The sequence below is a fragment of the Schistocerca cancellata genome, chromosome 7 (genome assembly GCF_023864275.1).
Source record: "Schistocerca cancellata isolate TAMUIC-IGC-003103 chromosome 7, iqSchCanc2.1, whole genome shotgun sequence".
NCBI classification, from domain to species: Eukaryota; Metazoa; Arthropoda; class Insecta; order Orthoptera; family Acrididae; genus Schistocerca; species Schistocerca cancellata.
In genome coordinates, this window is record NC_064632.1 from 294,000,042 (window position 1) to 294,025,911 (window position 25,870).

Below are 25,870 nucleotides of genomic sequence, written 5' to 3' on the forward strand. Positions count from 1 at the left end.
TATTATTGTATTAAACTTTTACTCTGCGTTTTTTTGAGTAAAATACATCGTGCAGTCGGGAACGTGGTCTGTGTAAACATGGTATTCTCTCTCAAAAGTAACAGCACTTTTAAATAAAGTACAAGGTTAAGAAATGATTTTTTAGTGAGACACAGATTTGGCGGTTAGCTTTCCCGCCAAATTTCACACGTCAGTTTCGAATTAACCTCAGACGTGAAAAATGGCGGAAAGCTCAACACCAGGTAGTGAATGTACTGTAAATAACGCAGACATGGATAAAGAAGAAACAGGAGATAACACTGAAGTAACAATGCTTGACGTTCTTAAAGAAGAACTGGAACTTGAAGATGATGCGAAAGCTGTTCTGGGCGCCTCTGATGACAAGAATTGTACATATTCACAGGTAAGAGTTGAACTGCGCCGTAATGGCGTTGAGTGGACTAGTACCAAACAATTTATTGAAGACTGTTTATTGTGAAACGTGTTGTGACATCTATAGTATTCTTGCAGCTTGCTAACTAACATATGTTGCCGGTGGAATACTAATATCGTTATGACTTGGTTTTGTTACAGGGTTATGTGAAGAGACAAGCCTTGTATGCATGTGTTACTTGCATTCCGTTAACTAACGATGATTTCAAACCAGGTGGAATATGCCTTGCATGTAGTTACCATTGCCATGAAGGCCACGAATTGGTCGAGCTTTATACTAAAAGGTTCCGTAAGACAATGTTTTATAGGTTCATTTTTTTGTCTTGTGTAAAAGTTCACTGATGTGATGTGATACGCCAGAGAACTAAATTTGATGACATTGTTTTCGAAGTAGTTGTTTTCTACATTTCGCAAGTTTGTAGTTAACTTCTGACGTGCTTTATGTAAAATTAGAACATAATATTAATTCAGTTCTTTTTTTTTTTCAGGAATTTCCGCTGTGACTGTGGGAACAGCAGATTTCCAAGAAAGTGTAATTTGGAACCCGTGAGTATTTTTTATGTTCCAAACCATATAGGCTATCCAGAGTTCTCGTATTTAACCATATGTTTGTTAGTATATTGCTAAAATATATAACCATATCTTAGTTATTCCATCAGGTGACACTTCATGGAAGTATATAAAGATTGTACTCTTTAGTACGGTATTTTATACTTGTTTGCTCTCTTTGTTCTTGGCACTGAATTTTGTGAGATTGCCGTTATTTTGTACGTATTTGTGGCTTATTATGGGTTTATGTATATTAAAGCTAAGTGGTGGGGGGAGCAGGAAACGTAATTTAATCTGCACTCACCAGTTAGGACATTGATGATAAAAAAAAAATCACGAAGTTTGAGTGAACCTTGTAAATCTAATATTAGGTCAGTGACGAGTGTGTCTTCTGGAGAGCTCCATTGTCTGCTTAATTCATGTACTTAGTGTAAACAAGAAATGAAATGCCAAGTATTATCATTTACAGCCTGCAGGGTAGTTACAAAACATTAATTGTGAATGAAACACACACAACACGGGGATAATATTCTACATATTTATTACACAAACCAGTTTTCGGATGTTACACCATCATCAGGTATGCAGATGTAGGTACAATGAAATTTTGTTGGACCAAAGATCCTGAACTAGTGCATGTGCAGAGTATCTCCAATTCCAGAGATGAAAATGTTAATGTTAGAGTAGGAATAAAACAAGTGAGGTTACATTGCAGTGTATATGTTATGTAAGGTTATTTAACTAAGATAATATATGTGACAATTAAATGAACGATAGACAAATTGCAACAGTTGTCTGTAGAAGAGCGTAATTGAACAGTAAGCTTTGGTGACACATTCCAAAGATGTGGCTGAACAAAATAATCTTGTTTTTAATGGATCATAAATTACAAACAGATCAGATATGGTACAATGTAATTTGTTTAACACAACGAGAGAAGTTATAGTAACCGAAATAAAGGAAATGGAGCATGTGAGCAAGAGGCTCAATTTACAAAATGGCCTGGGTGGGATTATGAGTAGTATTTGCAGCTAGAAATGGTGAGTAAGGGAACCGTATCTGGTTATTCAGTACTGGGCTTGGGTTGATAGACATGTGGTTATTAATTTCAAGACAGTTCACCTTCCTTCCCTTGTGGATGTGATGTAATACTTCGTTTTACCTTGTAACTGTGACCTCCTTTTAACAGGCTGTCTGCAAAAGTTGAGTCTACTTTTCTAAGTTTCCAACATCTGTGGTGTTCCTTCAAGTGGGTATGTCTACCCTTCTACCTTTAGTGTAGCCTATAACACACGAAAGGCAGAAAAATAGAGGTATTCGCTTCTTTACTCTGCCCTGAACCCACCACCTCAAGAATGCAACAAATGGTGCACATTTCCATACTTGAAATTATGGAAGTTAATTACCACATGTCTACATATTCCACCTGTCTGCTTTGACTCGTGTCACCAATATGTCAGAAAGCATTGCTTTCAGCATCTCCAATATGGCGTCTGTGACGTCGCTACATATACACTCCAACAAATGTGAAAACAATCAAATAACACAGCAACGTCTCACTCCAAAAATGAAACGTAACTAATGGGACGACCACAGGAAATTGAGAGTCTAGGGTGGAGACAGGCTAAATATATAACAAGAAAAAAAAACTGCATGGTCCCAAAGTAAAGTGACAGAAAAAATACAAAATGACAGCATTCTGCTATGCCAACAAAGATACAGGAATCAGACACCTCTCTTGACCTATATAGATCAACTGCAATCATCAATACCAAACAACCAACAACTACAACTGTGAAAACTGGAATCGGGAATTTCCATTGCTCTGTATAGCTCAACCACAACTGTCATACCAAAAAAACAATACCTACAACTACGAAAAATAGAATCAAAACCCCCAACACCTGAACAACCCAAAAATCAGACACCACTACATTAATTAAAACACAATCAATCCACCATAAATACACAAAACATCACAGTTCATACAGAATAAACCAAAAACAAAAATTACTTAACACCAACAAATTCCAGCGATACAATCTAGATTGTCCACCCAAATCAAAGGTGCTCCCCCCCTCCTCACACACACACACACACACACACACACACACACACACACACACACACACACACACACACACAAAAACCCTTCCAAACCAGCCATAAACAAACTCATACCACACACCTCCTAAAGAAAGACAACAAATAAAAAACACACAATAAACGAAAATAAATCACACCTTACAAATCAACAAAAGCTGCAACCAAATGGGTCCTCTACAACATAATTATAAAACAATCCTCTTCCCCCCCCCCCTCCCCCCAAACCATTCTATTAAGTCCACAATCCCTCAACTCTCCATCCTTTGCCTATACATGTTACCTGCAGCCCCTTAAAATAATAATAATAATAATAATCCCCAAGGAAACTCATCTGCCAGCAATATTCATCTAAATAAGATTGCAAGTTAGGAAGAGTGGCTCTTCTCCCTCCCTATGACTAACAATAATGCAAAACACATAAACAAAAGGAAGCTTAATAACTCACTGAAAACACTTCCAACGCACGATGCGTGACCAACAACTAACACTCCCGACAAAGTTGCACTGTGTGCACAAAACCTCAAATAGAGGCAATATAACAAGTTACACACAGCACATACACATACAGCACCAGAGGGCGCCATGAAACCCAACATGACATCTGCAAACACAACCAACTCGAAAACTCTGTGCTGTAATGACATCACACACAACTGCACCATATGTCGTGGGACAAAGCAGACAGGTGGACTTGACGCTTCCATTGACCCAAAAAAATTTTACGATCTATTAACGGCAAGATTATTTATTCAGCCACATCTTTGGAATGTGTTACCAAAGTTTATTGGGCAGTTATATTCTTCTATGTACAACTGGTGTAATTTGTCTGTAGTTCATTAGTTAATGTGTCACATATTTTATCTTAGTTAAATAATCTTACATCTCATTTACACTGAAATAACCTTGCTTGTTTTATTCCTATTCTAACATTAACATTTTTGTCTCTGGAACTGGAGATACTCTACACATGCCCAAGTTTAAAATTTTGGAGCTAACAAAATTCCACTGCACCACATACGTATCTGTGTACCTTATGATGGTGAATCAGCCGAAATCTGGTTCGTGTAACAAATAATAAATATTACAGCAGTATTGTGTGTGTTTCATTCATAATGTACAAAATATTCTACCAAGAACTGGAACAGTCAGTCAATGCAAACAACATTTTGCCTATGTTAAAACTTGTCATTAACAAATTAACATAAATTTAGGACATTTGCCTTCTTGCAAAAAATGGTGGTTTAGTTTGCCCATCCGCTGTGAAGTAAGTTAATGATGACAGTGTAGTTGTACGATTGGAAGATTAGTTTATGTAATGAAATGCAAGATTACATGAGGTATAAACACATCATGACTGACAATTAAAGAAGTAAAGATTTTGCCGTGCGAGACAGCAGACACATACAGAAGATAAAAATCAAGCATGGTGTTTTGAATCGTGTCTTTCTCTTAAACAAAACACGAAAATATTGAATCTGCCGATACCCCTCATCTTCTTTGATCCACAATATTGTTGAAGTGAAACCGTTATTTAAATCAGAAATGCATAAAATATGTGCCATACCAACAATTTTTGGCGTTTTTGTCCTATCACATTAATTGAGTTTACCTGCCCTCAACCATGCTACATTACCTAGACCGTGGGCTATGCTACGAATCTGTCTGTTCCAAAAATAACAAAGAAGCAAAGTAAACATTGTCGGTGTTCTGGTCTTTCCCATCCATGTTTGAGTACATGTGACAATTGTCACATACTGTGTTGGCCTGTATCAGTACATTCAGCCCACCACAAAAAAAAAAAAAAAAAAAAAAAAAAAAAAAACGTGCAAAAGAGAACTAAAACGTCAAAGCACTGCAGTGCTGCGACAACATAGCTGTTTTTTTTGGGGGGGGGGGTCACTGTTTTAGCCCAAATAGCATAAAAATACAATTGTTACAAATATTTCGTTCTTATAGTGCAGCATTAATGAGGGCTGCAACTCTTGATAAATACAAATAAAACTGTTTTCTGTGTTTGTCACATATGACAGTGAGTTGTAATTACAGGTGTGGCAGAGTTGTAAAAAGTCTGCATACTGCTTCCTTTTTTATGTCCTGTTCACTGTACATAATATTTACACTGTCACTTCAGTGCTGCTTGCAGCATAGCTATTGAATGTCTACAGTAATGATCAGCTATTGCCTGAAGAAACCCAGAGTTTTATCTGTGCTGATGACTCTGCAATCACTGCTTAGGCTAACTATTTTGAAAAGATGGAGCAAACCTTATCAAAAAGCCCTGCAAGAATTTATCATCTACTATAAGGAAAAACCTGTAGCCGAATTGTGCGTAAACATGAAGCTAAAGTTTTCCAGAAACAACGTAGTGCAGAGACTGACTGATATCGCATGGAGATTTCACCCACACACTGTGAGAACTAGTGTGCTAGTGCTGTGTTACTCCAGTAGTGAATATGCATGTTTGGCACAATACAAGCCCATCTATGCCAGAAACATAAATCTGGCACATGATGAGACCTGTACCATTATCGTGGATTGTTTAAGACATAACACCCGTAGGTAAACTTTGCTGGCATAGCCCATCCTGATATTAGAGACCAGGTAGACTGCTAGATGCGGGAATAGCAAGGCTGTGGCTAAGGAAGCCCACCATTTGTATGGCCATCAGCCAGCACGTCCTCAGTGGTAACCAATAAAGAACTTCTTGGCAGCTACTGAAGCTCTTGTAGGAGCACCGCAGCGAGCAAGGTTCTCTAAGTGGGGGGAGTGGGATGTCAGCATCTGGAGAAACAGACGGTTCTGAGGAAAAATCTTCCTCCTGATCATTCAGAAAAGTGGACAGCATGGAAGACTCTCAACAGACTACTCTCAAGTACCTGCGATGCAAGACCAACCTGCTGAAGTGGGGTCTTTCTGTGGAGTCAGTTTTTTGCATGTGTGCACGCTAAGAACCATCTGCTACAGTGTTCGTCATCTCCAGTCACACTCTCCATGACAGACCTGATACACGTGACGCCAAATGCACTTGATGTGGCCAATGTATATACTGAGACCAGCTGTCGATTTACTTTTCTGGATTATATACTTTGAACTTCTGATATGACATGATAATAAACAAACTTCAGAGGTGCAGTGTGTTGCTGACTTTCTTGCTTACATTGAATGCGAATATAAAAGATTGAATGTTGTAGATATAATTTTTTTTTTTTAATATTAGTGGACTGCACCAGAATATGGACATTTGTACAATTCAATATTTATTTTAATTTCATTTGTATAGAAAGATTACATCAAGTCATACATATTCAGAATGAAGAAAAAAAATGGCACAGTTGGATGTCGGCTTGTGCTTCCTCATCCATATTCAAGACCAAAGTTTATCTTGCAAAATCAGATTGGGTGCATTTTGAAAAGTCCATCCGAACAGATCTCGGAAGGCCCAGTGGTACTGAATGACCAATCTGTCATCCTCAGCCTATATACCCCCCCCCCCCCCCCCCCCCCCCCCTCCGGGACTCTGAGTTCTTTCATGAGTTTGTACGTGGCGCATACAGGTTCCCAATCTATTGCAGCCCTTTTTTTCCTTCCCGGACTGCATTTCCTTCTCCATGCCCCTCCCTCCCCATGTTCGCTACTTCCCCACTGCCCCCTCCTCCCCCTCTGTCAGTATTCTTATTTATGTCAACCTGGCTATCCACCTGGTTTCTGGTACTCCATGCACTTTTGTTTTCCGTGCCTTTTCTCTTTCATCCATTTTTGCATTTTTTGGTCCCCCTTTGTTGTTTGAACCCCACTTCTGACTATTCTGTCTGTAGTGTGAGCCATTTGGGAAGAACTCCCTCCATAATGTCTACAGTTTGGATTCCTCTCCCCCCTTTCCTACTCCTCTTCTTTCCCCTGCTGTAGCCTCCTCTGCCCCAATAGGTCACCAGCACATGTAGCCAGTCCATGTTTTTGTACCCGTCTGAGTATCTTACTTCTGATACCTGAGCTATTGCCTCGCCATGTATTCTTAGGAGTGGTTGCTTGTCATTCTGGAGCATTGTAACTCCCAGCAATGGCCGCCATGCTAGACACCCCTGGCTGTGGATGGGTGGCGTCCGTGGGGAGAACCTCTGATCGAAGTGGATGGTATCCGGGCAGATGCTTTGTGCCTGAAACGTGCCAGGATCCAAAAATCTGGTTGTTCTCCTACAGACATCTCTTTGAGTGGTAACGGAACAGTGAATGATATTTTTGATGACCCTGCAGCCTTTCTTTCTCTGGCTACATCCTGGGAAGAGGGCCATGCTTGTCAGGTGGGTGGGAAACACTTCCCTCGCTACAAGATCTGTACTAGGACAGGTGGGGACACATTCACTGCCACACAGCCATTGCTTTTTGTGGAGAATATCGAGAACAAGTTTCACGAAATGGAGTATCTCAGTAAGATGCGGTTGATCGAAGAAAGCTTCTTCTGCCACCAAGTCTGCAGCTCTTTGTGCTTGTGATATTGGTGACATCTATTACCTCACCAGTCTCTGAATATAGTCCAGGGAGACATTTTTCATAGGCACCTCATCCTGCAAACTGATTAGGAACTCAGGGCTAATCTGGAATGACAGGACGTTCATTTTGTTTGACGTGTGCTAAAAGGTTGTAAGGACAACTGTACTGGTACCGGAGCCTTTATTCTGGCTTTCGGAGGAGATACCCTCACAGAGAAGGCCAAGGTTGTGTGTTACTGGTGTGATGTGAAGCCATTGTCCCACCATTTGCGAGGTGCTTTTGCTGCCTGCATTTTGGGCACACGTCTTCCCGATGACCAGCAGACACTCTATACAGTGACTGTGGCCACCCACTCCATGATGGGGCCCCTGTGTTCCACCACCCATGTGTGTAAATTGTCATAACCATCACTCTTCACACTCACCAGATTGCCTGGCTTACAAGAAAGAAAGGAAGATCCATGAGTATAAGTCCCTGGATCATTTGCCTTACACTGAGGCTCATCAAAAATATGAGCTACTCCACCCTGTGTCGATGACTTCCACATTTGCCTCCGTTACGTTCTTTCTTCTGTAGTGTTTCGGAATATTTGTAAACATCCCAACACACCATTGGAAAGCCATCAACAAGAGATGCTTGTGAGTAAATTGAATAAGGATAAATGTCATGGGAAAGGGAAACTGTGGTATCCTTTCTTGTATGCAGTGAATGTGGAGCAGGCGAGAAGGAGACCATTAAAAATGGTAGTACAACCACTGGTCGTCCATCATTTGTGCCATGTTGCAGCAAGTGTGTGAATCAGAGAGCCATGGAGTAAACGATGCACCAACAAGGGTGTAATGAACAATTGAAGAGTGGTATTTTTTTCCCCAGGTCCTACAGTATACATGTATGGACATTTGAATGTACTCAAGAGAGTGGTATTATTGTAGCAATTGTTAGTTGTGTTATGAAAAGTAATAGTGAAAATGTTGGGCAAAATATACCCCTGTTTGTGAGAAGTAGGGCTATTTATTTTGTAGTGCAGTAGAGAGAATTTATGGGAGCATTCAAGCGGTCTTCACCGCAGTTGGATCGACAGGGAGGTGGCATGGGACGATCTGGACCACCAAAAAACTACTCTGAGAAGAGAGGATAAAGGTAATACTATTTTCATCTGGCGGTGTATTGGAATCTGCAAAATATTGCCCTTTTAAATCGGCAAGGGGGACAACTTCTTGCTAGTGCTGGTATAAGACCAACCAAAATAAACAACAGCAGGAAAAATACACCCCACCCCCTCCTACGGCTTCCTTACTCCAGTCGTGTCCCCCCTCTCCTCTCCCCCTCCTCTACGATTCCCACGCCCTTCCTTCCCGATGTCACTCCCCCTCCCCAGCCAAAGAAGTCCTAACTCATCTTCGGCGCCCACCGGTGACAGGGCTCCCTCCAAGAAACCCTCCCCTCAGAGTCTCTCAGGCCAGAGGCCTGTTACCACCACTCAGCCGTGGGACAAACAGTCTATGCACCCCTAGGCCACCCTCTACCTTTCGGTTCCACGTCTTGCAGAAACCACCTCTCTCTCTCTCTCTCTCTCTCTCTCTCTCTCTCTCTCTCTGCCCTGCCCTGCTCTCCACAACTTTCGAAAGAAGAGGAGGAGGAGGAGAAGAAGAAGAAGAAGAAACTAAGTCCCAGGACAAGGTCCTCCCTGTGCCCCTGGAGGTGCCATCTCCCCTCTCACAACCTGAGTCAGACATCTTATTTATGGATATCACTTCGTCAGTGATGCAACTTCCTTCCCTAATCCGATGAGACTGATGACCTCACAGTTTGGTCTCCTCCCACAGATCAACCCAACCAAAGAATTTCATTTTACTGGTGTTGACTTAACTGTACGTTTGTGTGTTCCGTGCTTTCTTTCGGAACCGAGTCAGCCTTTTGAAGGCTTCCACTGGTATCTGCATGTTGGTCCATATGGATATTGTTAGTACTTGGACCCCACTTTGCACCACATTGGAAGCAATTGTTGTTCGGGTCCAGTTGGACTCTGCCATCATGGTTTGCAATCTCTCTCTCCCTTCTGAAACGCCACTTACAACTGCTGCCATAACAGCCCTCCTTCAGCACCTCCCCCCTCCCTTCCTCCTCCTCGGGGATTGTAATTCCCATCACCCTTTGTGGGTCAGTGCGTCTCCATCTAGTTGGGGGCTCCTCACTCATTGATCAGTTTCTTGTGGACCATGACCTGTACCTTCTTAATGACTGTTCCCCTGCTCATTTTAGTGCTGTTTATGGTACTTTCTTTGCTGTTTTATCTTTCGCTCTCTTTCCCTCCCCTTCTTTCTTTCACTGGTTGCCACACGATAACCTTGTGTGATAGTGACCATTTCCTGTTGATTCCCTCATTCCCTTCCCGTCTCCTGATGACCAGATTTTCCTGCTGGACATTCCATCAAGCTGATTAGCCTCTATACAACTTTCATCTTGTGTTTTCACTTTCTTTGTCATGTTGTATTGACGAAGTCATCGATAATCTGTCCAATGAGATTATCTGTGCTGTCGGCATTGCCATTCCCTGCTTGACAGGCCCTGTTCACCGTTGGCCAGTTCCGTGGTGGAGCATGGCTATTGCCACCGCTATCCATGATTGTCGTCATGCCTTCCATCATCTTAAGCAGCACCTGTACTCCTTAGCGCCTTTACACATCTTCACGCCCAAGCCCGTTACTTAATCGGACAGAGCAAATGGGTGTGTTGGGAATGCTTTGTCTCCTCTCTCAGTTCTTCTGTCCCTTCATCACAGATGCAGGCCTCACGCTGTGCACTCCAAGGTTCTTAGTGGCAGTCTCCCATTCTGGATGAACACTGCGATCCATTTTGTGACGGCATCAGCATCAGCCTTCTATCCAGCTGCCTTCCTCCTCCAGAAACAGCAGACTAAAGCTTCCTGCCTATATTTTACCCTTTGTCAGGAGGAATCTTACAGTGAACCTTTTACTGAATGGTAGCTTCTTCTGGCCATCTTTTCCTGGCACTGATTCCATCCATGTCCTTAAGTGTGGTAGGCATCCATCTTCCCTTGATAGTTACAGCTTATCAGCCTGAAAAATGTCCCCTGCAAGTTGCTATAACGGATGGTGGCCTATCGACTCAATTGGGTCCTTGAATCTTTGATGATCTTCGATCGATCATCTGCTTAGAGTGGAAACCGCAGTTCAGCAGGCTTTTTGTCAGTGCTGCCATCTTGTTACAATTTTCTTCGGACTTCGTAAGGCATACAACACAGCTTGGTGCTGTCACATTTCCCTTACAAGTCGGGTTTTTGAGGCCCTCTCTCAATTTTTATTCGCCAGTTCCTGTCCCACCAGTCATTCAGAGTCTTGGTTGACGCTGTCCTAAGCTCTCTGCAGACCCAGTAGAATGACCTTCTACAGGCCTCTGTATTAAGTGTCCTTTTTGTAATCGCTATTAGTGGGCTTGTGGCCTCTGCTGTACCATTGGTCACCCCTGCTCTGTATGTGGATGATCTCTGTATTTGGGCTAACTCAGCTCTACCTCTGTGCCCAGTGCCTGACCATGATCATCCAGTTCGGTTTCTTGAGTCTTCTTTTTGACAACAAGCTTACTTGGTTGCCTCATATCCATTGGTTGAATGATGACTGTTTTCAGGAACTCTGTGTTCTTCGCTTCCTTGGCCGCACCTTTTGGGGCATGCGTTGTTCGACCCTTCTCTGCTGGGTTTTAGTTCTTTCCCGTTTGGACTATGGTTGTCAAGTTTTATGGATCAGCTGCTTGCTGCCCACCCTCGGGTCAGTTTACTGGGGTTCGACTAGTTCTCTCCTGAAACACCCCCATCCCCAGTTAGTTCCTCAACCATGGATTCGGAGGAATCTCTTCCAGGAACTGAAAGCCTCCATTGTTCCAATGGTGTTGTGTTGTGTTGTTTGTTCCAAACACTCTTACAGGAGTTTCAGGATGCTATTGTGTTTTACACCGATGGCTCTAATTCAGCTGATCTTGTGGGATATACCTTCATATCTTCTGTTGGCATGGAACACTATCTCTTGCTTGCTACACGTGGGGTGTTTACTGCGGAATTAATGGCCATTTATCGAGCCCTCTATTTCATTAAACAGTCGTCCTTCACCCTAGTTTTTGTATGTACTGACTCAATGAGTGGCCTTCATGCTGTCCCTTGGTATTTTTCCTGCCACCTCTTGGTGCTTACCATCCACGACCTTCTCGCTTATCTTGGTGATGCTGCTTGCTGCTTGTTTGGTTGATTTCCTTCAGATTCCTCTCCACTTAGGTATCCTGGGTAATGACCTTGATAATCATCTGCCTTGGGGGGGGGGGGGGGGGGGCACTTACTGCCCATTCCCATTTTCTGTGACCCCACCCAGGGGTGGATTTGCGACATTACATCAAATCCTACACAGAGTACGCGAAAGAACTTGCCCCCCTTCTAACAGCCGTGTACCGCAAGTCTCTAGAGGAACAGAAGGTTCCAAATGATTGGAAAAGAGCACAGGTAGTCCCAGTCTTCAAGAAGGGTCGTCGAGCAGATGCGCAAAACTATAGACCTATCTCTCTGACGTCGATCTGTTGTAGAATTTTAGAACATGTCTTTTGCTCGAGTATCATGTCGTTTTTGGAAACTCAGAATCTACTATGTAGGAATCAACATGGATTCCGGAAACAGCGATCGTGTGAAACCCAACTCGCATTATTTGTTCATGAAACCCAGAAAATATTAGATACAGGCTCCCAGGTAGATGCCATTTTCCTTGACTTCCGGAAGGCGTTCGATACAGTTCCGCACTGTCGTCTGATAAACAAAGTAAGAGCCTACGGAATATCAGACCAGCTGTGTGGCTGGATTGAAGAGTTTTTAGCAAACAGAACACAGCATGTTGTTCTCAATGGAGAGACATCTACAGACGTTAAAGTAACCTCTGGCGTGCCACAGGGGAGTGTTATGGGACCATTGCTTTTCACAATATATATAAATGACCTAGTAGATAGTGTCGGAAGTTCCATGCGGCTTTTCGCGGATGATGCTGTAGTATACAGAGAAGTTGCAGCATTAGAAAATTGTAGCGAAATGCAGGAAGATCTGCAGCGGATAGGCACTTGGTGCAGGGAGTGGCAACTGACCCTTAACATAGACAAATGTAATGTATTGCGAATACATAGAAAGAAGGATCCTTTATTGTATGATTATATGATAGCGGAACAAACACTGGTAGCAGTTACTTCTGTAAAATATCTGGGAGTATGCATGCGGAACGATTTGAAGTGGAATGATCATATAAAATTAATTGTTGGTAAGGCGGGTACCAGGTTGAGATTCATTGGGAGAGTCCTTAGAAAATGTAGTCCATCAACAAAGGAGGTGGCTTACAAAACACTCGTTCGACCTATACTTGAGTATTGCTCATCAGTGTGGGATCCGTACCAGATCGGGTTGACGGAGGAGATAGAGAAGATCCAAAGAAGAGCGGCGCGTTTCGTCACAGGGTTATTTGGTAACCGTGATAGCGTTACAGAGATGTTTAACAAACTCAAGTGGCAGACTCTGCAAGAGAGGCGCTCTGCATCGCGGTGTAGCTTGCTCGCCAGGTTTCGAGAGGGTGCGTTTCTGGATGAGGTATCGAATATATTGCTTCCCCCTACTTATACCTCCCGAGGAGATCACGAATGTAAAATTAGAGAGATTAGAGCGCGCACAGAGGCTTTCAGACAGTCGTTCTTCCCGCGAACCATACGCGACTGGAACAGGAAAGGGAGATAATGACAGTGGCACGTAAAGTGCCCTCCGCCACACACCGTTGGGTGGCTTGCGGAGTATAAATGTAGATGTAGATGTAGATCCCTTTTTGCTCAGTTGCGGGCTGACTTGGGGGGGGGGGGGGGGGGTTACCCCCTCCCCGCCCTCTCTAATAAACTTTGCACCATCAAAGAGATGCCCACCATCTGGTATTCTTCCCTCTGTGTCTATCGGTGGGAATCTGCCGTCTTCGTATTGGCCACATTAGGTTGGCCCATGGTTTTTTACTCTGCCATGAACTGCCCCCCTTGTAGTTGCGGGGCTCTGCTCACAGTGATCCATATTTTGCTGGACTGTCCCCACCTTTTGGCCCTTCATACTAAGTGTGCCCTCTCACCTTTCTTGTCTTGAGTGTTATCCGATGACCCTCGCATGGTTATGTCTGTCCTCTATTTTCTTTGTGAAAGTGGCTTGTACTCTCAGGTATAAGTCCTTGAATTTTCCTCTGGAATTTGAGTCCGTTTGTTAGGATAGTTTGGTTATGGATGCCTTGACTTTACCTCCACACTGGCTATGTTCTCCCTGCATTTTCCCAACATTTTGTCTGATCTGCTGTTTTGTTTCCCCTTTTATTGTGTCTTCTTCTCTTGGTGTTGTCCCATTTTTAATGTGACAATGATACATTGTCACTGTCAGGACAGGTCAGTGGCGGTGCTGTGCCCCATAGCATGTAGCATTTCTGGGACACCCTTGCTCTCCCCATTGCCACCTACGCCCTTTGTTTTATCCTCTTCCTGCTAACCTGGATGTCCGTTTTCCCTTTGTGTTTGCATGTTATTCCTTCCCATTGACTAGTCTGTGCTGTTTGTGTTGATCCTCCCTTGATTTATGCCATCCTGTATCATGGAACCAATGACCTCCGTATTTGGTCCTCTCCCCCAAATCAAATAACCAACCAACCATCCACAGCATGTAAATGTAATTGGGTGCAGATACTAATGGGCATGTGGTCAGCAGACAGCTCTCCTGGCTGTTGTCAATTTTTGTGACTGGAGCTGCTATTTCTCAGTCAAGTAGCTCTTCAATTTGCCTCACGAGGGGTGAGTGCAGCCCGCTTGTCAACAGTGCTCAGCAGATTGGACTGCCATTCGTCGAAGTGCTAGCTAAGCCCGACAGCAGTTGACTTCGGCGATCTGATGGGAATGAATATTACTGCTGCAGCAAGTCCATTGGCATTTTGAAAACTCTTGTTTAAAAATTAAGAGTGGACAATGCAGTCACATCATGCAGCACATTGGAATGTGCAGAGGAACATACCAGCCGTCATAGCCCAGTGAGTGGACTGCTGGGACATCAAGCCCACATCCATAGTGGAGCTATGTTTCAGATCCTCATCAGTTTCCTTTTTTTAGTTTTTGTACCTCTGTTCCCTAGTTCTTGTCATATTGTCACATGAAAGTAGCCTATCACTTGACAGTGGGATCCAAGAAACTGCATACATGTGTCTATGTGCACATCCATAACTGATCCTGTCAAATTCACGTAGGACGGATTCTCGGTGAAGTACACAAACGATGAGTACATTGATATGTTTTTGATGCTGAGTGCATCTGATAACCAAGCATATACTGCATGATTCACTCAAAGGCACCATCCTTATACGAATGTTTTTCATCATCAGGAGTAATGCCTTTGGTAAACAGGTTGTCTTCGTCCACAAGTAAGGGGCAGAGGTCATCCGAGGACTAGACATACTCCACAAGCAGAGGACACAATTCCTGAAACTGTTCATCAGTCACCTCTGCAAAGTACCTGTCAGATTGCAAGGCAGTTACAGATATCTCAAAGACTGGTTGTTGAAGCGTTGCACGATGAAGAATTGCATCCATATCATTACATATTAATTCAACACCAGCGACCAGAAACTGCATTCAATGAGTACAGTTGTGAATGGCTTTTCCACCAAGTATAAGGTAACGAACATTTTATAAATAACATGATACTGATTCACGAAGGTATTTTCAACCTCACAATAGCCATTATTGATCGGAACACAATCCACATGTCATCTGTGAACATGGCTTTCAGGCACGCTTTGGCATAAACCTGTGGGTTGGAACTGTGGGAGGAATGCTTTTGGGCCATTGTCTAGTCCTGGACAACTTTAATGCGCCCGTGTATTGTATGTTTCTTTGCAATGCATTGCCTGAGCCATTAGAAAACTTTCCTGTTGGTGTTCGGCGACAGCTATGGTTTCAGCTTGATGGTGTGCTGCCACACTTCGGAATGAATGTGCATAACTATTTAAATGCCGCTTTGGCAGTAGTGGATGCAGGTTTGTTGCTTAGAGACCAGCAAAGTATTACAAGGCGAAGTGTTTGCAAATGCAAGGTGGTTGGTTTGAACATCTCTAAAACATGCTTGTACTGTCTCTGTGAAGATAAGCCTGGACATCAAACATACAGAATGGAGTTGTAGCATAATGAGCAATCTATTGTAACCTATCTATTGTGGTTTTTGTACATGGTTTTTGTATGCCATTGGCTACAGACGATGTTATTGTATCCGCTATTATTTTCTAATGGCTTCACGTGCGATCGTGTATGTCTGTAAGGAATTCATGTTATGTGTCAGTGTTTCATTAAAAGAAACAGTAATAAAAATACAAATTATGCTGTGTTGTGGAGGTATAAATTGAATACAGTTTGGTGCAAATGCGACTTGAACGTCAACGAATCTGCATAACAATTCCCCACAGTGCTGCGTTGTGTCACTGAGCTAGTGGAATAGCTGTGGCACAGGGCATAGTTTGTACTACCTGTTATTGGTCACGCTGCAAGCAATTACAGTGTCCCAGAGCTTCGTTTTTTTTTTTTTTAATAACATTTTTATTAAGCCTGTTGGTGGGACTAGCTTTTGCTTGTCTTGATTTGGGGTGAGGAGTCTCATTCAAACTGCCAAGAGCAGAATTTTTTCTTTGCCTTGTATATTGTAGGTTGAGCTTATTGGGAAATGAATATGAATAGCTACATTAAATGTAGTGTGTTGAGATTGTAAATTACGAGAATGCTTTAAGCACTTTGTCAGATCTTGTAGATACATCTTTTGTTCAGTGTGTGTAATATCTTAAGATTGCTTTCTGCATTGTTAAATAGATGTCCTGTATTTTTTGTATGGGGGACTATTGCAGATTTGTTTGATGTGTTGTATCGGAAGGCATTGATATGTCTTTGAATCTGGTGTGGAAGTTAACTGCCTGTTTGACCTATGTACTGAGCTGGGCATTTAGTACACATGATTTTATATATACACATCAAAAGAAGTTTTGCATCACCTCAGTTCCAGAACCTGTACAGAAAATTGGAATAGAGATATCATAAACATCATTTCTGCCCTTTTTATTGCCATACAGCGAGACCTTCAGAGGTGGTGGTACAGATTTCTGTACACACTGGTACCTCTAATACCCAGTAGCATGTCCTCTTGCATTGATGCATGCCCATATTTGTCGTGGCATACTATCCACAAGTTCATCAAGGCACTGTTGGTCCAGATTGTCCCACTCCTCAACAGCGATTTGGCGTAGATCCCTCAGATTGATTGGTGGATCACGTCTATAAACAGCCCTTTTCAATCTATCCCAGACCTGTTCAATAGGGTTCATGCCCGAAGAACATTCTGGCCACTCTAGTCAAGTGATGTCGTTATCCTAAAGGAAGTCATTCACAAGATGTGCACAATGGGGGTGCGAATTGTCGTCCATGAAGACAAATGCTTCACAGATATGGTTGCACTTTCGATCGGAGGATGGCATTCATGTATCGTACAGCTGTTATGGTGCCTTCCATGGCCACCAGCAGCGTACGTTGGCCCCACATAATGCCATCCCAAAACAGCAGGGAACCTCCACCTTGCTGCACCCGTTGGGCAGTGTGTCTAAGGCATTCAGCCTGACCGGTTTGCCTCCAAACACATCTCCAACAATTGTCTGGCTGAAGGCATATGCGACACTCATCAGTGAAGAGAACATGATGCCAATCCTGAGCTGTCTATTCGGCATGTTGTTGAGCCCATCTGTACCGCACTGCATCGTGTCATAGTTGCAAAACGTGGAAAAAATACATCTAAAAAGAAAGATGATGAGACTTACCAAACAAAAGCGCTGGTAGGTCGATAGACACACAAACAAACACAAACACACACACAAAATTTCGAGCTTTCGCAACCCACGGTTGCTTCGTCAGGAAAGAGGGAAGGAGAGGGAAAGATGAAAGGATGTGGGTTTTAAGGGAGAAGGTAAGGGGTCATTCCAATCCCGGGAGCGAAAAGACTTACCTTAGGGGGAAAAAAGGACAGGTATACACTCGCGCGCGCACACACACACGTATACAGACACAAGCAGACATATTTGAAGGCCTTTCCTAAATACACAATTTTTATCTTTAGCGAAAGAAGCAACAAAACTTACATTGCCCTTGGTCTGCTGCTGTGAAAAGTCGCCTGTGTTCTCAAACACTAGCCATGTAAATAAACAATTCTCCACCTGAAGATGATGCTGTGGGCTGCTAAAACATGTAGTGGCAAAATAACTGACTGGCACAAAAAACAGTTTTTCTTTGTTTTACAGGTTCCTATTGATCACCCAAACTCTTTCACGTCACTTTTACTGGTTCCAGCCACTTCCATCTTCATATCTGTTACACACGAAAATGAAGGTATGACCAACTAAGTTTGGTCAGCTGAAGCAAAATCACTCTGTAATAGGCCTAGTGATGCATAAGAAAATAAAAAAAAGAAATATTTAATTGATTAACAGCCATACATACCGTAAAATATTCTGATGTAGGTACATAATAAGTGCTGGTGACAACTTGGGTGTGTCTGGTATTTATACAAATAACACTGATGCCAGCAAAGGACACTACAGCTAGAGTACACGAGTAACCAGTATCACAGATTTAGTAGTTAAAATGTAGTATGAGTAGTACAACAGTAATTGTGGGAAGCTCCTAGCCCGGCGATTGTGCACACCAGCCACTAGCAATGAGAAGATTAGGCCTTCTTATGCAAGTTTAGCCACAGTAAAACAAGAACTTCTTATAGAAAAACCACAAGGCAGCGTCATTGAGATCCTGTTCCAGGTGTATTTTTAATTAATATTCACTTTTGTTAATTACATTACACATACGGTTATGGTTTAAAAACTTTTTATATTGGCTTTTACACAATTTGTATTTTACTTTGCCAAGCTAAGAGGTTCCCATTATTACTATTTTTACGCCTTGTATGTTGATCATAAGTGTGGATCTGATTGCACATATTTTATGTCAGTACGTCTTTTATTATTAGACGTTCATTTTGCCATGTCCATTGCATTTCAGCTATAAAATAGGCGATACTGGCTATTCGTGTACCCTAGCTATAGTGCCCCCTGCTGACCTCATTTATTCATATAAGTACCTGACACATTCAGATCACCACCAGCACGTACGATGTACCTACATGTATAATTTGCTGTTGATACCTACATCAGAATATTTTATAGTTTGTTTGGCTGGTATGTGCAGCTGGTAATCATGTAATGCAACGTGTAAAAAAAAAGAAAAAATGAAAAAATCTACTCGCATAGTGGTGGCAGGGGGGGAACACACAAACAGATTTAACTTTTAACTTTTACAAGCTTTCGGAGCCAGTGACTCCTCCTCCTGGCAGAAGAGTTGAAGGGGAAGGAAGGGGGGGGGGGGGGGTTAGGGAAAGGGGTACTGTTTAGGAAAGTCACCCAGAACCCCAGGTCAGGGGAGACTTACCAGATGGGATGAGAAGGAAAGGCTGATTGTCGGGAACTGCACTGGACGAGATTTGAAAACCTGAGAGCTTAAAGATGGAAGACGGGATAATATGCAAGACAGAAATTACTACTAAAACATTGTGCACTAGTTAATAAGTGTGAAAAGCTAAGTGCATTGTACATAACAGTGGTGGGAGGCGGGGTACACACCACTTGTTAGCCAGTATTATCCTGGTCTTGAATGTATCAATCAGCTACTTTTCAAGGCCATGACTTCCTAAAATTATGCTCTGAGATGAAATCCATTCTTGTCTTAAGATTTTGCCCCCCCACATCTAGAATAGCTTTTCGTTGCCCTCCCAATCTCCATAACATACATGTCAGACCCTATGCGCATTCTGCACCCATCTCGTACCCAATGGCTCCTGTCCCTGCTGCAAGACTTTCCCTATGCACCCTCCTGCCACCACCTATTCCAGCCCTGTAACTGGCAAAACATATACTATCCAAGGGAGAACCACCTATGAAACGACATGTCGTACACCAGCTGTCATGTAAACACTCTTCGTCCTTTTACATCAGCGTGACCACTACCCAGATACCAGTCACAATGAATGGACATAGGCAGAGGGTGTAGCCAGGCAACACACAATACTCTGTTGCAGAGCATGCTGTACAAATGACAGTCACCACCCCAGTACCTGTTTCACTGCATGTGTCATCTGGATTCTTCCCCCAGACACTAGTTTTTCAGAACCCTGCAGCTGGGAACTAGCACTACAACGTGTCTTTGGTTCTCACCACCCACCTGTCACTCATTTACTTTAATTCCTTCTGTCGTAACATTTACTCACAATAACTACTCCTTTCTTCACTCCATTTTACTTTCTACATAGTTCATTTTCTGACTTGTCTATTTTTTTGCTGTCACCTCTCCTGTCTCTATTACATACAATTCACTTAGCTTTTCACTCTTAACTTGTGCAGGATGTTTTAGTAGTGATCTCTATCTTGCATATTACCCTGTCTTCAACCTTTAAGCTCTCAGGTTTTCAAATTTCATCTGGTGCAGTCCCCAACAATCAGCCTTTCCTTCTCATCCTGTCCGGTAGGTCTCCCCTGACCCAGGGTTCTAGGTGACATTTGTAAATGTTACCCCTTTCCCTAAACCTCCAGTCCTTTTCCTTAATTCCTTCCCTTCCCCTTCAACTCTTCTGCCAGAAAAAGGAGCCACTGGCTATGAAAGCTTGAAAAAGTTAAATCCTTTTGTGTGAGGGTGGTTGGGTGGTCCCCTGCCACTGCTTGGTGAGTAGACCTTTTTTATATATCCATTTACATTATACTATCAATAATTGATTATTTTCATTGTTATATGTTAATCACATAAATAGTTCTTATTTATCAAACAATGGAAACTCCAGGTAGGGATATCAACAATGTAGGAAAAGACAGATTGCTGCCTACTACAAAGAAGACATGTCTGGTTGCAGACAGGTACAATTGAAAGATACAAAAAGCTTTCAGCCACAGCCTTCATCAGCAAAAAAGGACCCTCTCCCCCCCCCCCCAACACACACACACACACACACACACACACACACACACACACACACACACACACACACACACACACAAACAAACAAACAAACAAAAGCAAGCAAGCAAGCACACCTATTGCACACAGAACCACCAACTCTGGCACCTTGGGTTGGAATCACGAGGTGCTGCAGTTGAGGGTCGAGTGTGTGTTTTTAATTTTCTTATACATCTCCAGACCTGTTATAGATTTTTCTTCAACTAACTGAACTGAGTTGGTTACACTACTGTTGTTGTTTGTAACAGATCTGAAGATGGCAGTAGCTGAAAATGGTGATAGCGAAGTGTAAAAGTTTTTGTGAGCAAGACGGACCTTTAAAATAAACTGCCACAATATGATCACAGACTCATTTTCAGACATTGTCATCAATTGAAAACTGTTTTATTTGTATACACTTGTTGTTATATATGGATATCTACATAAAGAATGAGAAAGATAGCCGAGTGCCAAATTACGCGTTTTCACAAGATAGCATCAACTATAGAACAAGAAACCTAGTACGAACATTTCTAGTTACAAATCATTGTTAAAACATTTGACATTTGTTTGTACCCCAAAGGGCAGTAATCTCTCCATAGTTGAACTAACTGCTTACTAGGGAGCAGTTATACTGTGATTGAAGGTTTAATACACAGTATGGCTATTGTTTGTAAGCCCCCTTTACCCTGAAGCAGACAAGAATTCTCTGCTGTAAATGCTAGGTGTGCGTGATCAAATGGCATTTGCCATGTTTGGCTCTTGTTTTTTGTGTTCACTCACTTGCTACTGGTTTTCTGTCTTTTAGTGAGCCATCAAAGGAAGTTGTTGTCCTCTCCGCTTTAGCACTAACAGTACAGAAGACTTTCGTCAGCTTTCTTGACGCATTGTGCGTGAGTGATGGTGTGGTCTGGAGACAATGTAATGTTGTTGGTAAAAGAATATAGATATTGTACATGCTTCTGAGCTCAGAGACATCCACAAATGACAAAAGTAAAGAAATATGATTGGTAGGAAATTGGCAAAGCACTGAGATGTTCTCCTGGGCACGAGAGAGAGAGAGAGAGAGAGATTCATTAGATACTTGCAATGGGAAAGGAGTGAATAAGCACAAGCTTTGTAACTATATTTATTAAAATGAAAAGGCACTGTAAATTTCCCTGAAAGTAAACAAGTGTAAATATGTATCTCTTAATGATAATTTAAATTTCAAATATGTAAGTGACACGATCATTCTCATTCCTTATGTTCATGGTATCTGAACTTAACTTACATGGCTAGTAGATCACAGTTATGTTAGAAATTTTTTATGGTAAATGAAGATGATTTACCAGGTATCATGCTATTTGGTCTCTAAAGAAGTATATAGCAGATGTGATCAAGTAGATTATTTGAAAGCATTATCTTAATTATATGTACTTCTATAAAATCCTTGAACAGCTTCGCTTATGTCACTGCGTGCATCAGAAACTTTCTGCTTTATAGTAGCTATTGAAATGTCAAACATTCACAAACATAAATGTGTCCAGTTTATAATAATAAATGTTATTCAGATTATGTTGTTTGTCACAATTTACTGTTTACTTTTAAATTCACTCCTCTGTTGTAGAAAGAAACCAGTGAAAAGCATCAGCTGAGATACAGGCAAAGTTTTGACTAATACTAAGGAAAGCTGGAACTCCAATTTAGTGTTAAGAGCACTACCTCCATGCATTTCATGTTCATATACAAATTGGCACACCTAAATTCTTCCTTTCCTGTGCCATTTAGCTTAGTTCATAAACCAGTACACTCAGCATGCAAAATAAGCCTCTGTAACTATCAGAGTTTTGCATCGAGGCTGTAAATGTGTAGTATTTTATCCTGTGTGCAAGTTATTGGGGGGGGGGGGGGGACGGGGGGGGGGGGACAGTAACACAGCATTCAGTGCGTTCTCGTGTTGGGTTTTGTTCCCTCTCATGTATCTCTTGTTTGGATACAAACAAATGGTAGTGATCACTAGTGAATTGTCATTGAATGCATATTCACATTTGTTCATTTCTGTTGAGTCCAGTTTCAAGGGGATCATCAGGATTTGCATAATAGGTAGCTAGTTTGGAATAAGATAAAGTCGTGCTTGAGTTTACATAATTGAATTTTTCGTCTGTGATTGTGGTTTGTTGGTCAGTTAGGCATACCACACACATTTGCAAATGCTAAGTATGCCATTGTGATACTTGTGTACCTGCTTTTTAATGGAAACGTTGCTGAGTAATCCCATTAACACTGTTAACTGATGAAGCCACTTTCGTGGGCACTGAATAAATTTTCAACTGCAAGGACAATAAAATCATTTATTCATATAGATTACCAGGTTTGGTAGTGCTCTGTTGCTATCTTTGGATTTATGTTTACATTAGACAATCTTTTACACTACATTAAGTGGTGCTGTACAGTGTATGTCCATGTTGGCATTGTGAGCTGTTCTGGAAGTCAGCATGTCAGTTTAAAAATAACAGCTATGTATATACGTTATTGCGCCAATTACAAGTGTTCACATTCATCACCACTGACAACTCCTGTGATTTTGGCAGATGAAAATTTATTCAGTGTTCATAATACTACAGATTGCCTCCACACTGCCAATGTCAGAAGTTTACAAGTCACACCTTCATTTGTGATAGCATCAATACCGTTTTTGGCTCACAGTGGTGGTCCGACTAAACCGACGTGCCTTTGTGGAGAAACATTTTCAAGAACTCTTTTCTGTAAATGCGTGGTGTGATGCAGATAATCAGTTGATTAGGCCCGTTCTTACCGAATTGTCTTACGGGCCTCCATTATGTAGGATTTCGTTATAAACTGCTTCCAACATTATTGGAAGAGATTCTTTTGACAACAAGGATAGCTGTGTTCTTGCAGCATGATGGAGTTCCTGCACATACTGTCAGGTGGCACATCATCTAAATGTAACATTCCCTGGAAGACGTATTGGTAGATGTGGTAAAATTTCTTAGCCAGCAAGATCCTCAGGCATTACCCTTTCAGATTTTTGCCTGTTGGGATGGTTGAAAAGTGAAGTGAAGTGAAGTAAGGTGTGTGTGTGTGTGTGTGTGTGTGTGTGTGTGTGTGTGTGTGTGTGTGTGTGTGTGTGTGTGTGTGTAATGTGACAAATTGATTGTGGATAGTACTGTCCTTAAGAAGGAGATAAAGACAACTTAAGAAAAGAGAAACATGGTGTTGTCAAGGGAGAATTCAAATGTACATCAAAGTTGGAGGTAGGATTTGTGAAAATCAACTTTGAAATTGTTTGTGTTTGTCCAACATCTGCAAATACCGGTGTTTGTTTGGGTTACATTGTAACAGCTCTGTCTCTGTAACCAGTAAAAATTGAACCCAAATTATAAGGAATGTTTCATTTGAATTAATGTGCACTACCACCTCCTGAAATACGGAGTGGGCCGTAAGTCAGTTGTCAAAAATGCATATGATCCAGTAATAAAAAAAATGAAAATACAAATTTATTATGGACACAGAAAAACATTTAGAATTCAATGAAACTACAAAAGATACTCAAAATTTTTCCATCTCGTTCTAAGCAAACATAGCATTTTTTCTAACACTGATTTACAAATTTTATCACAAATCTTCTGGAAGCTGTAGGTTTTCAACTTCTGGCTGCATTCATTGCTCCAGTCAAGAATCTTGACAGTATAAACCTCATTTTTAGTGTACACCAAACTGAAAAGTCGGTGGAAGTGATATCTGGAGGTCATAGACGCAAATCGGTAATATCCCATCTCCCAGTCCGTTCATTAAAGTTTCCATTTAGAAATTCTCTCACAATAGCTCCATAATTCGGTGGTGCTCTGTCTTGTTGACTTATCAATGTATCCAGAATCAAATGCCAATGTTCAAAAAGTGGACTATTTTCCAGTACTGTTAAAAAATCTGGCGCAAATAGCCCACCACTGAGAATCTATGCCCATACCCACATGTCAGGAAGTTTAACTTCCTCTCCATCACCACACGGGGATTTGTAGAATCCCAGTAGATACAGTTGTGCCTCTTCGCTCTGCCAGTTGCTTCGTTGCTCCAAAGAATGCTTCTCCAAAACTTGAAATCGGCTTCTTGTCAGATTGTATACAACTTCCAGAATTCCATATGCCCATACAGATTGTCTTCATTTAGGCCTTGAAGTAAAATAGGTGTACATTGTCTCAATTTCAGCTTTTCCTGAATACTTAGCAGGCTTGTTCTTGCTATTCCTTACTCCTGGGATCCTTTTCTTTGAGATTTAGTTAGTGATTGCACTAAACATAGCGCGAGAACATTGTTTTTCCATAGTTCATACACTTCGTCCTATCTAAACAAGTAGAAGCTGTACTACCGACCCAGTATCTTCAGATCTGAAATTGAATTTGTAAGTACTTTGTCGAGATGGAGGTTTCGATTTATTTGGGGAACATTTTCCAAACATCACTAGCCGGCCACTGTGGCAGAGCGGTTCTAGGCGCTTCAGTACAGAACCGCGCTGCTGCTACAGTCACAGGTTCGAACCTTGCCTCAGGCATGGATGTGTGTGATGTCCTTAGGTTAGTTATATTTAAGTAGTTCTAAGTCTAGGGGACTGATGACCTCACATGTTAAGTCCCATAGTGCTTAGAGCCACTTGAACCGTTTGAAACATCGCTAATTATGGCCATGTTACCACAAATACATGTCTTTATGTAATTAACTTTCTAATCGTTGTTCGTCAGATAACATCCAAGAATAGCCACCGCATACTTACTATTCTTACTAGAACAGGCTGTACGTTAATTTCATTTCACTGATAATGTTTTTGTGGAAGAGTACATAGAAGTGTATTTAACAGCAGTGTATCTCCACTTCTGAGACCGAGACATTACATAGCTTAAGATGGGATGCTACTTTACAGGCCAGGGATGGACACTAATGTCTGGTGAATCCATGAACTGTATTAACAATTGTTGTGTGGTACATCGACCAGCTTGTGTTTGATTTTTGTCTAAACTTCAGGGTTGTTTTTGCAAACGATGGGTACTGTCTCAGAAAAGACAATATACAAACAAATAAAATATATCCACACTCAGGCAGATGGCACATACGGCTTCCCTGAGGTTTGCTGACAATAAGTCAGGGAAAAGGGCATCCAGCCATAAAAGTAAGTAACTGCTAAATCATG

General features: G+C 41.8%; 1 protein-coding gene across 1 annotated transcript in view; it reads left to right on the top strand.

The window, feature by feature from the left end:
- The first annotated feature begins 59 nt into the window (after positions 1 to 59).
- LOC126091993 (putative E3 ubiquitin-protein ligase UBR7) overlaps positions 60 to 25,870 on the top strand; it is a 72,465-nt gene continuing 46,654 nt past the window's right edge. The window contains exons 1-3 of the mRNA XM_049907364.1: positions 60 to 403; positions 574 to 716; positions 921 to 978. Coding sequence (XP_049763321.1) covers positions 221 to 403; positions 574 to 716; positions 921 to 978 — 384 coding nt within the window. The 5' untranslated portion in view covers positions 60 to 220. The remainder of the gene's footprint in view (positions 404 to 573; positions 717 to 920; positions 979 to 25,870) is intronic.